We start from the raw sequence: 11,254 nt of genomic DNA, 5'->3' as shown, positions 1-11,254 counted from the left end.
TCAGTATAGGGAGCTTCACAGTCTCCCTTTTCACATGTTTATTTAGGGTTTTGGGTTAAAAGCTTTACTATGAAAGCACAACATGAAAGTAAATGTCTCACTAAACACTGATTTCCTAACATGCTCCTGTAAAATGATTCTGTTTAGTTTAGTTGTTAATGATCTTTGTGTTCCTTTCACAATACAAACACAATTCATTACAGGCAGCAGAAAACATTTGATGTGGCCGACAACATCTAAGGACAGTGGGAGAAGGAACCCAGCCAGACAGAAGTGCTGCTACGTTTTTAGTGGCTAAAGTTATAAAAACACATTATAGCCAATCTGCCGCATCAGCAAAAAACAGTGGACGTCGCTCCTTTCTATACGTTTACAACTAAAAACGACGTTGGGAAGTACAAATCTAATCACACATAATTGTTATGTTGCTTAACGTGACACCCCCCCAAAAACAAATCAACCATTTGGGACCTTGAGAATCAACCTTGAGAAGTGGTTTAAAACCGGTGCGTCCTCACAGGTTGAGCACCAAAGCTTTGCTCGGCCTCCCGGAGGAGAGAGAGAGACTTTGATCATCAAAGGAGGGCGTGTCACTGACATAAGAGCTCTGCTGCTGTGTGGAGGAGAAAAGTGAAGAAACAATATGTACATAGAGACTTACAGAGCCAACACACACACACACACATATACAGACAGAGGTTCAATCTAGTCCAGTCTAGCTCGGGGTGTTTACTGTAGCAGCAGGCTCGTTATGGAAGCGAGGGGGTTAATTTGACCTATAAACTGAACTGAGAGGCGACAGCTCATGTTTGTTAATGGTGCACAGGTATGGTGAAGAGGACAGCTACTGTACAAGATGAGTGTGAGCCAGTGAGTGAGTCAGAAACATTAACACAGCATCATAGTTGACTCATTAGAGAGGAGAGTCCTGGAGGATCGACCAGCAGAGCCAACACACACACACCAGCAAGTCTACACCTGCTCCACCTGCTTACAGGATCATTACAGCCCAAAACATAGTGAGTGACTGAGCTCATCCTCAACATTCCTCAACTGACTGATTGACACATTATGACGCCATTCTGTGAATCAGTCTTCAACAACACTTGGGCAGGCTCTGTAGGAGGAGCCGGGAAACGAACCAGGAACCCTCTGATTCACCACTTAGCAGAGGGATTTGGGCCGGACCTTTGGGAACAGCTGGAGGGAAAAAAAACAAAAACATTAAGGTCTGTTGCTTTAGGATTATAAACTGAAATGCTGCAAATTATTATAAACTATTCAACTTGATATCTTCATTTTACCCCAAAGTAGTTGTTGGGCACAAAGCCCTCCCTGCCACAGAGTGAAGCCCACCACCAGTCTGAACCCTCGGGTTTCTGCAGGATGGTCACCATGTCTCCGTCTTTGAAGCTCAGCTCGTCCGGATTCTGAGCCACAAAGCTCCACAGTGCGTACAGAACCCCGCTGTTCTCCACTCCCATGGCCTCCCCCATACCTGTCAGCATGAAGGACACGTTAAGGGCTGGAGCTTCACACAAAAAACAATGCTGCTGTATGTGTGTGTGTGTGTGTGTGTGTGTGTGTGTGTGTGTGTGTGTATGTGGGCCTCACTCCTCAGGAAGCTCTCGCACTCCTCAAACCCAACAGCGTACGGGTCGCACTTCTGGTAGGCGATGGTTCCGTCACTCTCAGTCATGGCCATGATAGCGGCTCCATTCCTCACCAGGAACTCACACAGAGGACGGTCGTTACAGGAGGCAGCGCAGTGTAATGGAGTCCTGCGGGGCAAAGTGCCAATCAAACACACTCAGGACACACAACACCATGGAGGGAAACAATAGAGGGTAGAGGATAGGTGGGACTGATCTATGATGGAGGGTTTACCAGCCATGGCTGTCCGGTGCGCTGACGTTTGCTCCGATGCGAACCAGGAAGTCCACCACGTTGTAGTGTCCCCCACAGATGGCGTTATGAAGGGCAGTGATGCCTTCATCGTTGGGCTGGCTGGGATCACTTATCTATGGAACATGTGTTTAACAAAGGAACATTCATCAGCTGGGATTCATTATTTGTGTTTGGAAGTTTGCTGCACACACACACTCTCACACTCACCTCCTGCACTGCTTTCTGCACCGTGTCCAGCTCTCCCACCAGCGACCCGTCCAGCAGCAGGACCAGTGGACTGAGCCGAGCTCGCCTCCCCGAACTTTTACGCTCCCGACTGGAGCGCCGCAGGATGGAATGGTAGTGCTGGAATGGAGTGTCACAAAGGAACGGGGGTAAATCTCTGCTAGTGTGATTGTGCATTAATAGAGATTTCATAACATCATCAGCTGCAGTATTGTGTGTTTCTTACCTTGTAGTCATAGGGCACAGCTGTGGGAGTGTGTGTGGCAGGTAAGGTAGGAGACATTTCTTCGTCTGAGGAGCTGCTCGTTCCGCTCCATTGCTCCCCCTTTCTCCGGATGCCCTTCTTGCGAAAAAGCTTGTTGATGAGATGTTTGTACTGGTTCGGCTCGTACTGGGAGGCCATCTTTAGAGGCTGGCACAGGTCCTCCGAGCCCCTTTTCTTCAGGGCCCGGGGGATTTCAGCCCGGATGCGTAGCAGCTCCTCCAGGTTAGCCTGGATCTGGGCCTCGTGCGCTACAACCGGCTGCAACCTGGTGGGGCTGAGCGGCCGGGGGGCAGCGGGGACGCTCTTCTCTGATACGGGAGGCGGGGGCTGAACAAGGTCCAGTCGCTCTAATTCAGCATCTACGTCTCCTGGCTTCAACACTGCAGAGACAAGAGACCAAACAACATGTTTAAAGCCAAGTCAGCTGATCAAAGAGCATAGGAAACAAAACATTTTCATGTGAATGGGACTTATTAACCCCTTAAATCTACTAAAATATAGATTCTGTGTGATGTATCTTTTTCAAACGCAGTGTTGTACCCTCGCTGTAGATGGCGGGCTGCCTCAGCTCTGGCGGCGGTTGCTGTGGCTGAAGAACAGACTTGAGGAAGTATTCCCTGGACATGGGTGAGGCCGGTTGGTAAGGAGACATGTCCGCTTCTCTCTGGTGGTGGGTCGGGCGAGCTCCCCAGTCAGGGTTCTGCAGACGCATGATGACAGACAGGGGGATGGGTTTGCGCTGGCGTGACTGGTTGGAGATTGGAGGGATAGAAATCCTGGAGATGATGGGCTGAGGGTGGTAAGGGGAGTGGACGGGGGAGGAGAGGTCAGGAGGAACGGAGACACGTGCGTTACGGGGCAGAGACGCATGATGAGGTCGGAGGTGGGAATCCTGGAGAAGGGAAAAGAGAAGACGGATAAGAAAAATCACAAAAATGAACGTGAAGGATAAAGGAAACATTGTCTATGTGAGTTTAAGTGAGTTCAAGCATCTAATGAAGGTGTGTGTCATCTTTAATCTCTCTTGTGGAAGGTGTGAATATGTAATTCCACCCTGTGAACATCGACGCTGAGGGAGGAGTGATGCTGATTCAGTGCTTATCTACGTTATCCCCAGAGGGAGACGTGACACATTTTATGTTGCTGTGTGTAAGCAGACGGCTCGGGTGGAAGAATGTTCACTCAGACAGGACAAAAGAGGCACAAAGAAGGCTCCCACAGTTCTTCTGTGAATGTCACAGACCTTTTTGAGGCTGGACGCTGGAGGGGGGCCATCTAAGTTGGATTCTCTCCAGTTGCTGTTTGGCACAGACGGCCGCAGCCACTCAGTCTCTGGAACAGGAAGGGGAAAAGAGAATTAAGACTATGCAGCGGTGGCACAGAGCCAGTCCTCCTTAAGACAGGCTTGACTACTTTTAATTGTTGCTGTACTAAAAACACAAAGTAAACGTTGAGTTAACAAGCTGCACAACCCAAATATAGGTCAGGTCTACTAACTGTCATAGGAGTGTTGAGGCTTTCTCTCGTACGACGCGTCCAGATCTGTCTCATTCCACTTGGCAGGAGTTTTTTGCCGCTGCACGCCTTCATCTGACAGAGAGGGAGGAGGAACAGGAGGAATGAGAAAAGCTCACAGTGAGTTACAGCTGTGTTTGTCAGGCCTGGTGAAGATTCTGAAAACAGCGCTGACTCCTTTGCTGAAAGGAAGACTAATGAAATTCTTTTGAGTGTGTTGTCAGGCTATTTTGAAACAGTGACATCATGCACTCTATGTGAGGTAGAGTTGATGTTTTGCAGGCTATGTTATAGTTATAATTGGTTTACCAGTAGTAATGTGGAAACTCAAGCTAATGAAACTCTTTGTTATGGTTTAGAATCTCTTTAAAGCTGCAATGTGTTAAAATCAATCAGTTAGGTGGATTTTGCTGTCCTCAATATATCGGAATCCATAGGATAGGAATCCATTAACTGAGTGAAACCTGTTCCAATTGGTGGAATCGGATTTGGGAAGAAACCCTTGAGCCCCCAAAATACCACAATTCACCAAAAGGGGCGTTGCTACCTCACATGTCAGTCATGTCTCGTGTTCTGTGGTGTGAGGAGGGGTGAGGAGGTGTGTGTAGGTGTGTTGGTGGGACTCGGGTGCAGCAGGATCAAGGGGGAAGGATGAGTTTTCTCAGGGATTACAGAATGTTGCTTAGTAAGCCATATGATTTCATGTTCTTGCCTGTTTACTCTAAATCATGCAAACTTGGCAATCATCCTGCAGTCTCACATAAAACATGGAATTTTGACAACACTCATGTCAGAGTGGCAGAGTGAGTTCCAGAACCTGCTGAATATTTGTATATTTCATGCAAAGCAATGGCTCCCTGGAAGATTGCAAAGTGAAATGCATTCAAAAATGTTTACACCTGATGTCTGAAGGCCCAAACAGGAAGGATCCTTTATCAAACGGTGGCTCAGATCTGATAGCTGGTCTATAAATGTGACATTACAGGGACTCACCTGGTTGTGCGAAACTGGTAAAGTTCCGGGGAAGAGTGCTGGACATTGGCTGGTTGAACGACAGAGGGGAGGGGCTTCTCTCTCGCCGTGGTGACCTGCGGCCCATCTGGCTGTTGTCATACGGGCTCAGCAGGTTGGAGGAGGTGTGGAAGGGGCCAGAGCGAGGTGGCTTGTCAAAGGGAGCACCTGTGTGGTTTGGGGACGGGCTTCTGTCCATGTAACTCACTGAACCCCGGGGGCTACTGTCATAACCATATGGGGAGGAACGCCTCTGGGTACTGGGCGAATGTCTGGGGCTGCGCTGGCCGTACGAGTAGCTGTCAGATCTCATTTGGGGAAGCGGAGACCTTCCCTCCCTACGAAAGGTAGGAGATGGTAGCGAGCTGGTGGAGAAGATGGGAGGGTGGGCTATGTTTTTATTGCTGATGGACTCCATGGGATGTAATGATATTAAACCTGGAGAGGAAGGTTGAGAGCTGCTGCCATTGCTGCTGTCAGTCGACGTATTTCTAGTGTTAGAGGTCCAGGACAGCTGAGGGGACTGAGGTGTGTCCCTTTGGATCAGGGAGCTGGTCTGCTGGGAATACAAAGGACAGGATGTGAAATATTATAACACTGAAACGCAACAGATTCTAAAGAGCAGGCGTGTGTGTTTGTTTACCTTTGACTTTGTGTTGTTGTTGTTGGAAGCCTCACTCAGCAGGGAGCTGAACTCTTGAGATAACTCATCAGCTGTAGCCAGTGAGGCATTCAGGTCATCATTTATGGATTGGACTGAATATGAACCACAAAGACATCACAGTCAATTAGAACAGGACATTAGCCTGATGCACACAAAGATAAAGAGCTACAGAACACATTTTAGGGATGAGTGATTAGGAATTGGATGTGCACTCACAGAGCATGCTGCTGCCCAAGGTCCCCTGGGAGCTCATGGCTGTGCGGTTGCAGGTCCGGCTCCTGTAAACAGAACCACAGCGGGTGAACACACTCTACCAGCTTCCTAATCTAACCTGATTTCACAATCTCATTAAATCAATGCTTGTCATTCAGCGCCGTCTGCATTTGTTCATGACTTGGCACTTAAAGCATTTGCTGACAGATTTGTATGAACAGGCCCAAAGCTTCCCTTCATTCATGTTGACAAGTTTCAAGTTTTTACTGTGAGTTTGAAGTCATAAAATAATGTTCTGATGTTCTGATCAGTTCAGAACCAAAGAAGCCTTTCAGATGAGAAGTGAAACGTCTTCAAGCCTTCGCTGGCAAGTCCAGCTGCCTGAGATGAACTTTCCTTGGACACCATGATCTGAAAGACTGAGACCTTCACAGACTGTGAAAGTGAAGCAGGTATGCTCCCTCACACCCCTGAGGCCCTGTGCCTGACACAGAGCCATAACCGGAATGCCTTCAAGTAGGAACAAGTCACGATTGATTCAAACCGTGCATGAAACCTAACCTTCTATGACATATTACCACACCACTGCATCATTCAGAAGCTTTTGTCTCATTCACCCACAAAGACTCTGGTAACGGATGTCTGCCATCCTTGCTGACTCAACTCCATTATCTGCCGATTCTAGGTGCTCTGGTTAGTTTGACAGGCAGACAAACAGGTGTAGCACACATCGAGTTGGGATGACAGATTGTATTTACGCACGAAAACGTTGAGGATGCCAACTGATGAGAGACAGCATCTGCAGGGGAAATCATTCTTCACAATTTGTGGTTTGACTTCTTGTTGTTTAACATCTCAGTCAGACATATAGACAGACAGACAGGCAGGCCGACAGGATGTGAAATCAGTCTCTCGGTCTCTGATGTGGTAGAATGTAATGGATGACTCAATAAGGCTGCACCATGTCAACACAAGACATTTTATAATGTTTAGAGAATGATGGGCTGAGCTAACTCGTCCACCAGATGATCTGAACGGTACAAAGTACATTTCTCTGTTTTCAGGTCGAGCATCGCAGGAGTGGCTTCACTTTCCTGTATGCATGTAGCTACACAACATCATGTTGGTAGTAAATAACCCAGTTTAGAGGACGTTACATTCCACAATCACCAAACATGTAACATACAGATTGATTGTGTGGCGTTCTGCTCCATTATAGATGGTGGCAGTGCACGCAATGGCATTTGTAGCTAGGGTCACTCGTGTGGCTCTGTGTCTGCTGAATGAAAGGCAACTGTGAGCTGGGTTTGCTGACATGCAGGCCATTTTGTGTGATGGTATTGTGTCCATGCTGTGTGTCACTCGCTTGTTTTGGTTCCACTGACCAGAACTACTGTATAGTTATGCAGATTTAACTTTCAGTGTGTTACAAGCCGTGTGTGTAGCAGTCCGTTTAGCTAATGGACTCACGTTTAACTTGGACCAAGAAGGAACCACGGCAAGGAAGGAAGGAAGGGAGGGAACGGCTTCTATTAAAACAGTCGATATCGTATCATACAATCATACTTTAATTTAAACTTTAAACTTTAATACCAGTTTAATCTGTGTCTGGATTTGACCCTCATGTCAATCGGTGAGAAGTTAGTGTGTGTTATCTAAAGTGTCTTATCACACATGAGGCTGCAGGAGGGTCAGATAGGAACTCTCCCTCTCTGCTGATTACTGAGGCGGGGACTTGTTGTATCTCTGTCACCTGGGTCGCACACTCTCACATTCCTCACCACTCCTCCCCGTGAGGCATTCACATACAGCCCGTACCAGCTTATCTCTGTTAGTCAAGAGCAGCACGCACAGAAACTCTCGCTGACTCACAGTTAAGGTCGAACGCTTTGTGAACTCTCCCCTTCCTGCCCTGCCATTCATTCCTTCCTTTGTTTTGGCGAACACTCCCTGCTGCGGCTCTGCCTCCATTTCACTGCACTCACGTGGCAACATCTTCTACTGTACAACCTCCAACTGTGTCAACACCACCAAGACCATCATATGTCTTTATTTACTCTCATTAGCTGTGTTTTGACCTGAATAGTAATACTAATATGAGCATGATTACATATATCACATACATCTACCATAGTAGTTTGTTAGAATGCTAATAGTATGCTAGCTAAGATCATGTTTGACTTTATTTAGCAAGGCAAGTCCATTTTATTTTGCCCAATGTCACACACAATGTCTCAAAGGGCTTTACAGACCCACAACATCCGAAAAGTTCCTGACCCCGCCCAAAGCTCTCTAATGTATAAGAGAGGAGAGGAAATTCCAAGAGTGATTCCCTCTCCGTGAATGTCTGCGTGCAATAGGAACTTCCAGTGGGATTATACAAAGGTAAAAATGAGGAATGCAAAGCAGGACACACAAACAGTCATGCATTAGGAAAATTCATGCAAGACAGAGACGAGGGAGAGAGAGACAGGCAGAGAGAGAGAGAGAGAGAGAGACAGGCGGAGAAAGAGAGAGAGACAGGCAGAGAAACTTTCAACTTTCCACCATCATAATTAAAAGAGGTCACTGAGCTGAGACGCCAGTGACGATGATTGACGACTGAATCTTATCAGCATATATTATTGTTATTGTGCAAATAAACTAACCATAAGCATTTAGTTCAAGACAGAGAGAGGATATAAGAATATAATGCATTTGGATTTGTTTCCCAGCAGCTGGTTCACTGCATGTACAGTTGTATACACACACACTCTGCAAACCTATCATCTTCAAGCAGAGGAACATTAATCATCTAAGAGCTTAAAACGGGCTGGCGGCTGCGGTCACTGCTGCTTTCTATTCCCAGATTGGTGACCTGCCATCGCACTTTGGTTGCTTCCTCAAAAGACGTTTACTAAAAGAGAAACTCCCTTTTGCTGTGTTTACATGGAGCAGATTACAAAACCAGCTGGCTCCATCATTTAGCACCTAATAATCAACCTCCCCTAGGACTAATGTGAAGAATCATGCAGGAGTGACAGTTTGCAGACAGACAGAAAGGCAGAGAGATGCTGTGGGAAGCAGAAGAAAGGATTTAAGGACTGCAGAATAATCATTAGGCTGCACATGAAGCCAGCCAGGGTGTGTCTGACCACAACTACACACAGTCTCTCCCTCTTAACCCCTCTTGTGTTCTTCACAAAAAACGATTACAGGCTTGACTCATTCTCAGGACTCTGTGCTGAACTCCTCATCTGAAGTCTCCATTCTTCTCCTCCCTTTACTGTTCCGGTGTCAGCCCCCCTTCCTTTCTTCAGATGTTTATCAATCACAGTGTGTTCAACACAGGTATGTAAGGGAACTTGGCTCACTCTGAACTGGGAGAATCCCACAGATATGAGTGAAAAACTGTTCTTGGCTTTCTTCTCTCCGGTCCAAACCATCTAACAGTTGGATTTATTGAAGCATACAGACAACTCAGACTAAAGTATGTCCCATGAGTGTGAGTAGTATTTCTCCAAACCTCACAGCGGAGTTTTTACAGGAAGCCAGTGATCCACTCTGTTATGTTGCAGTAAATTGCAATTTTACACACAAGCTTACTTGATTACTTTCACACATTGGAGATATTTGGAGCATCAGTGGTCTGAATTCCATTAAAGGAGTTTGATTCTCCTTGACATCCTTTAATAAAGCCAGATAACATCCAGCACAATGCTCACATGGACTCAACACTATCTCGTGTGATGGGAAGCATCTGAACCGGCCTGTTGGCACGTCTGGATCCTGACCGGGAGATTAAGGTCAAGGCAGGAGGGAGGTGCTGTGTAATTATTGTGTAAACAATTGGGAATGTGTGTCACTGAACTCTAGGGAGGAGAATCATTAATCTGCTCCACTTCTGAATCCCTTCTGCATTGCGTCACGTTTATATGAAGTATATAAACCCCCCTCACTCTTATATGACTGTCACAGAGGAAAGACTCCACCCAAAGTTCTGTTTTCTTCTTGCACTCACACCTGTCTGTTCCAAAGGAAGACCCACACACACATACACACACAAACAGCACATTCTATTCATAACCGTGTCCTTCACTGCAGATGAAAAGGTCCTCACACAAAGAAGCTCCATTGATCCTTTAAATCAAAAGAGAACAATCGTCTGCAGACTAAATGACGAACTATGGACCGAAGAATGTCTCTGAGGTGATAACAACTAATCCCCAATAGAATATAACTGGCCTATAATCCTCTGTGTGATTGTAATGCCGCTGGGTCCCGTTTGTCTTCCACCTTCCAACACTCTTAGCCAGTGAACCTCTTCACACCTAAAACCACACTGTTCTGCAGCAACATGTGACTTAGGAATCTCTCAGCGCTCCACAACATAACAGGCTGACATTTCTGGCAAATGACAAATACATCAAATGCCTACAGGCAGAAAAGAGAAGTCAATGTCTGCTGCTGACGAGTGAGAGACTGATGGGTTTGTCTGATAGGCCCTTACATGACCTATTTGACACTTGACACATTGGCACTGACGAGATGTCAAATCACAGATCTGCTGGTGTTATAATTAGTGGTGTGTTTGTAAAACACAATGCAAGCCAGCTGGTTTTCACTGAGACATAGTGCAGAGCTGTAAAGAGCCAGTAAAATAAATCCTGTTCAGACAGGCAGCGTTGGTTGGTCTACTCTACATGCTGGAGTTGTTTAGTTGTGAACAATCCCCCACAGAAGCACAGGAAGTAACTGACATAGTGTTCGTTATACAGGAAGGCATCCTAAAAGTAGAGTTTTACTAAATCGGTGCACTTCAAATCACAGTGTTTCATTCGAAGACATCCCAGATTGACGCCACATACATGAAATGAACATAAAGTCATTATGAAGCATCACAAATACAACACAGACTCCTGATTGGTTGGTTGACCGTTTGCCTCTGTCTGTCTGCTCGTGTGTGTGTGTGCAGTCTGAGAGGTGCGCTGGGCAGAAATATGGCAACATCTGATTTTCATTAGTTTGAGGACAAGCTCGTCCACATTCAAGACGATTTACGAGAAAACCGACAGAAAGAAAGATGTGAAATGAGGAAATTCCAAGTTTTCAGAGCTGTAGACTACTTTGGAAACAGCGACAAACACATACACACATACACACATACACACACACGGCCACACTGTAACAGAAAGATACAGTTACATTAACACGCAGATGAGAATGGATCCTGAGGGTTCCCACGCAGTGAGAGCTGTGAGCGCTACAGGGCGAATGAAGAACTTACCCAGATGGAGGCGAGCCTTTAGTTCTTCAGATCGAATCTCGGGAGTTAAAATGAGCTCCGTTCAGGTTCCTGGCTTTCCTACAGTCGGATTGCTCAGTGTGAGTGTGTGTGTGTCTCGTCTGGGTAGTTCCAGACATTTAGTCATAGCTGCGTGAGTTCCTCTGGCTCGTAGTCCGGCCCCTCTGGC

The 11,254-nt window shown here is 46.5% G+C and overlaps 1 protein-coding gene across 2 annotated transcripts; it reads right to left on the bottom strand.

The window, feature by feature from the left end:
- ppp1r13l (protein phosphatase 1, regulatory subunit 13 like) lies at positions 1–11,254 on the bottom strand. 2 transcript variants are annotated; one of them, XM_076146373.1, is made up of 13 exons: positions 11,068–11,254; positions 5,805–5,866; positions 5,568–5,680; positions 4,907–5,480; positions 3,896–3,988; positions 3,642–3,730; positions 2,939–3,290; positions 2,360–2,778; positions 2,116–2,253; positions 1,888–2,021; positions 1,615–1,781; positions 1,305–1,498; positions 1–1,200 (listed from the first exon to the last, which is right to left on the bottom strand). In XM_076146373.1, the coding sequence occupies exons 2-13, from the start codon at positions 5,839–5,841 to the stop codon at positions 1,165–1,167; spliced, it is 2,346 nt and encodes a 781-aa protein (XP_076002488.1). In that variant the 5' UTR covers positions 5,842–5,866; positions 11,068–11,254; the 3' UTR covers positions 1–1,164. The 2 variants fall into 2 exon arrangements, with proteins under 2 accessions (XP_076002488.1, XP_076002487.1); XM_076146372.1 differs by having other exon boundaries at positions 4,907–5,483; positions 11,068–11,253.

This window comes from Genypterus blacodes, unplaced genomic scaffold (genome assembly GCF_046128005.1).
Source record: "Genypterus blacodes isolate CSIRO-AG114 ecotype Tasmania unplaced genomic scaffold, CSIRO-AGI_Gbla_v1 ptg000032l_1, whole genome shotgun sequence".
In the NCBI taxonomy this organism is placed as follows: Eukaryota; Metazoa; Chordata; class Actinopteri; order Ophidiiformes; family Ophidiidae; genus Genypterus; species Genypterus blacodes.
This window is presented reverse-complemented; position numbering and strand designations above follow the sequence as displayed.